Source organism: Photinus pyralis, unplaced genomic scaffold, assembly GCF_008802855.1.
Source record: "Photinus pyralis isolate 1611_PpyrPB1 unplaced genomic scaffold, Ppyr1.3 Ppyr1.4_LG2, whole genome shotgun sequence".
In the NCBI taxonomy this organism is placed as follows: Eukaryota; Metazoa; Arthropoda; class Insecta; order Coleoptera; family Lampyridae; genus Photinus; species Photinus pyralis.
The window spans coordinates 3,436,706-3,439,761 of record NW_022170403.1 but is presented as its reverse complement, the minus strand read 5'-3'; the positions used below and the strand labels follow the sequence as shown (position 1 = coordinate 3,439,761).

The 3,056-nt window shown below is 35.8% G+C and overlaps 1 protein-coding gene across 1 annotated transcript; it reads right to left on the bottom strand.

Annotated features, from left to right (window-relative positions):
- Nucleotides 1-390: 390 nt before the first annotated feature.
- On the bottom strand, nucleotides 391-3,018 carry LOC116163221. Its single transcript, XM_031477076.1, has 4 exons — nucleotides 1,058-3,018; nucleotides 855-1,004; nucleotides 643-804; nucleotides 391-596 (listed from the first exon to the last, which is right to left on the bottom strand). The coding sequence occupies exons 1-4, from the start codon at nucleotides 1,112-1,114 to the stop codon at nucleotides 438-440; spliced, it is 528 nt and encodes a 175-aa protein (XP_031332936.1). The 5' UTR covers nucleotides 1,115-3,018; the 3' UTR covers nucleotides 391-437.
- Nucleotides 3,019-3,056: the final 38 nt, after the last annotated feature.

The window sequence follows — 3,056 nt, the reverse complement described above, 5'->3', positions numbered from 1 at the left end:
TCTTATTTTTAAAAATATCGAAGAAACACATGCAATAGAAATCATTAATTATACTTACCTACTTGAATGTTATGCTTTTTATGTGATGGTTTTGTCCGTTTGTTCCTCGCCTAACTCGAGAACGAAAAGAGTTGACGATTTCTACGAGTTGAAGGATCAGTGCTATTGAATATGAGCCGGATTAAAAGTCTGGTTTCCGAATGAGAGCCGATTGCCACAAAAATCCCCTACTGAAAATCGTATGCGATTCTTCGCATCTCGTTTTATATTGCCGGACTAGTGAATTACCGGCGCAATCTACCCATACCTCTTTTCTCTTTATTGCTTTTCCAACGTGCATTGTTTAATTTGTGCAAAAATTACACCTAAATCGTCCAAAGGAAAGCGGACTCTATTACAGTTGATATAATTTATTGTCCAAATATCAGATCTAAAATTCATTTCTCTATATTGTCCACCTCAGCAATAATGCAAGCAAGAATATCCTGATTGCGGTTATTAAAAATGACGCTTTTGGAAGTGATCATACCAAACGGCAAAGACTTGACGCCCATCTTTTCAGAGTCAAATTTAAAGTTCTTCAGCTGATAAAATCCCTGCAACGGAAAAGTCGTTAACAGCTCACTTATGCGGTATCTCTACCTTTGGTATTGGACACTTCTTGACCGGAATGTTTGCTTGGCGACAAGCGTCGTACCAAGGCTCTCCGAGATACTTATTCGCAGAGTCGCAGAGATAATTTTCTTTGGCTCTTAAAATGGGCATGCTACGGCCTACAAGAACGTAATCGAATTGCATGGTTACCTATATGGAATTCAAAGATGAGAATGAAAGGGAGGAGAAGATTCACTTACGCCGATAGTGGAATCCATGTCCACGGGCCAGGTGCAGTTGACGTCAAAATATTGAGCATCTGGTCGATTGTATGTTCTCACCGACAGTTTGAAGGGGTAATTAAATTTTGGATCGCAATTCTCGATTTTCTTTACTACCAGTCTGGTATTCTATTCATTTCGGTGGCGTTATTTGCATATACATAATTAAACGGCGTACTTACGCTTTCCTTACATAATAGTATAATTGCGAAAATTTGAGAAATACCCGCAATATCCATTCTTAACCTCAATTTAAATAAAACACAAACTTATCGAGCACGAGATTCGAACATTAATGAAAACTCGAATTTAGTATACAATAGAAATTCGCAATCTGAGTTTGAGATCAAAAAGCAAATAAATAACAGGATGCAACTTGGAGCAATCCAGATCTATTAATTTAACATCAGTCATTCCATTTTATTATTAAAAATGACATCAAAAGTTACTTTAAATGGAAAACAGCGTTATCGACATGCAATTGCGAGGGTAAAACATTAATTTTGCTTATCTAATCGTATTTGCAACTGGAATCCGCGGAACTTTTCTTAACATCGAAACAGCGAGATTAATTGCCCAGCGAGAAGAAGTGCAAATATTTATCGACTCTCGAGGTTTCGACTTCAACAAATAAAACGCGAAAACTTCAGCCGTATACGTCTAATAAAAATACTTTTCGCCTGCCTCCGAAAGGTTTTCTAATTAAACTTTACCGACGTCATTTTATAAATTTCGGAAAATATCCCATAAAGACAGTTGAATTTGTCACGTTGCCAACTACTACATTTTCAGGAAATGAGGACTATTCGAGAACTAAACCTATAACGCCCAACTTAAATTGCAAACTCTTGATGAAGGAAACCTTATTACATTTTAGTTAAGAACTATAATGAAGACGTATTCTTTTTTAATCGAACAATTGCAAATTGCTGTAAGATTTGTTTGGTTATAGGAACCAGAAATATGGAAGGGTCAAAATGTTTGGTTTGAGAACTACGCTCCTAAACATTGGTGTTACTTCTTTTATTGTTTATCAGAAACCATAGCACATACGAGGATGGTTGCTGAGAAAAAAAATGGAGACTATCTTACAAACGTAACGCTTTGAATCCTTGGAAAAATGCTTCTTTGGCGATTTTTTTTTTGTATACTTATGAGAACACCCTGTATACGATGAGATGGTGAAATTTTCTCAACGATATACATCACATTTTATAGTTGCAAATTTGTTGCAACACGCCAAACGTTAATTTGCTGAAACAAATATTTGCGTGTTGTGTGAAACGAAGCAAAAGGGAAATGTAGTAATAGTAAACCGAATAGGCGCCACTAATCCTCAGTCAATTTCAAAAGAGAAAAGAGAATACTTACCGAAAGGGGGAAGCAAGCTAATCGATCCTTGTTCTGGTCTTGATATGGTAAAGAAAAAGAATAATCGACAGAGTAGGATATAAACAAAAATTGATGTCACAGTCGAGGGTAATTAATTAAATGATCTCAAAAATATCACAAATATTACAGTCTAGATCTGAAATGTCAATATTTAAATTTAAATCAATATTTAACAAAAAGGGGATCAGCACGTAGTCAAGGAAATTATTAACATCAAAACAGGCATCCGCAGAAAACAACGAAGCTATAATGGATAAATGACTATCAAGAAATGCAGTAATTACAGTTCGATTGTATCAAACGTTATACGTTATACGGCGGAAATTAAAAATATTTACCTTTGAACTTCAGGTTTGTAACAGCCTTGTGAGCTCAGAAGGGCGCTTTCTGCGTTATCTGTAACAGATAACAACAAAAACACACAAGAGGGATAGTGAATCGCGCGGCACAAAAGATTGCGGTATGGACACTCGGGTGAATCGTATACTAAAACCGTAATCAATACTAAATAAGAATCAATAATTCAATTTTCATTACCTAAACAAAAACAAATTTTTTGTTTGACCACGGATTTCCCGTACAAATCAGTGTATAAAAGCATAAACGTGACGTTCACTTCAAGAAATCTACTTTACGATGCACGAATGACTAAATTTGGCTGTGCAACAAAAACAGTAATAAACATAAAAACTTCGAAAGGAATGGTTAGTTTTAACTTGCGGAGAAAGCGTTCTGGGGGTAGTCAAAAATATCCGTTTACAAAAGAAAGATGTGCAACTTAAGCGGGCA

What these genes read in the sequence shown, in the direction of transcription:
- LOC116163221 (XM_031477076.1), bottom strand. Translation starts at nt 1,114, where the DNA reads ATGGATATTGCGGGTATTTCTCAAATTTTCGCAATTATACTATTATGT. An exon ending in TACTATTATGTAAGGAAAGC is followed by an intron (nt 1,005 to 1,057) that starts GTAAGTACGCCG and finishes CGAAATGAATAG; the next exon opens with AATACCAGACTGGTAGTAAA. An exon ending in ACATGGATTCCACTATCGGC is followed by an intron (nt 805 to 854) that starts GTAAGTGAATCT and finishes AATTCCATATAG; the next exon opens with GTAACCATGCAATTCGATTA.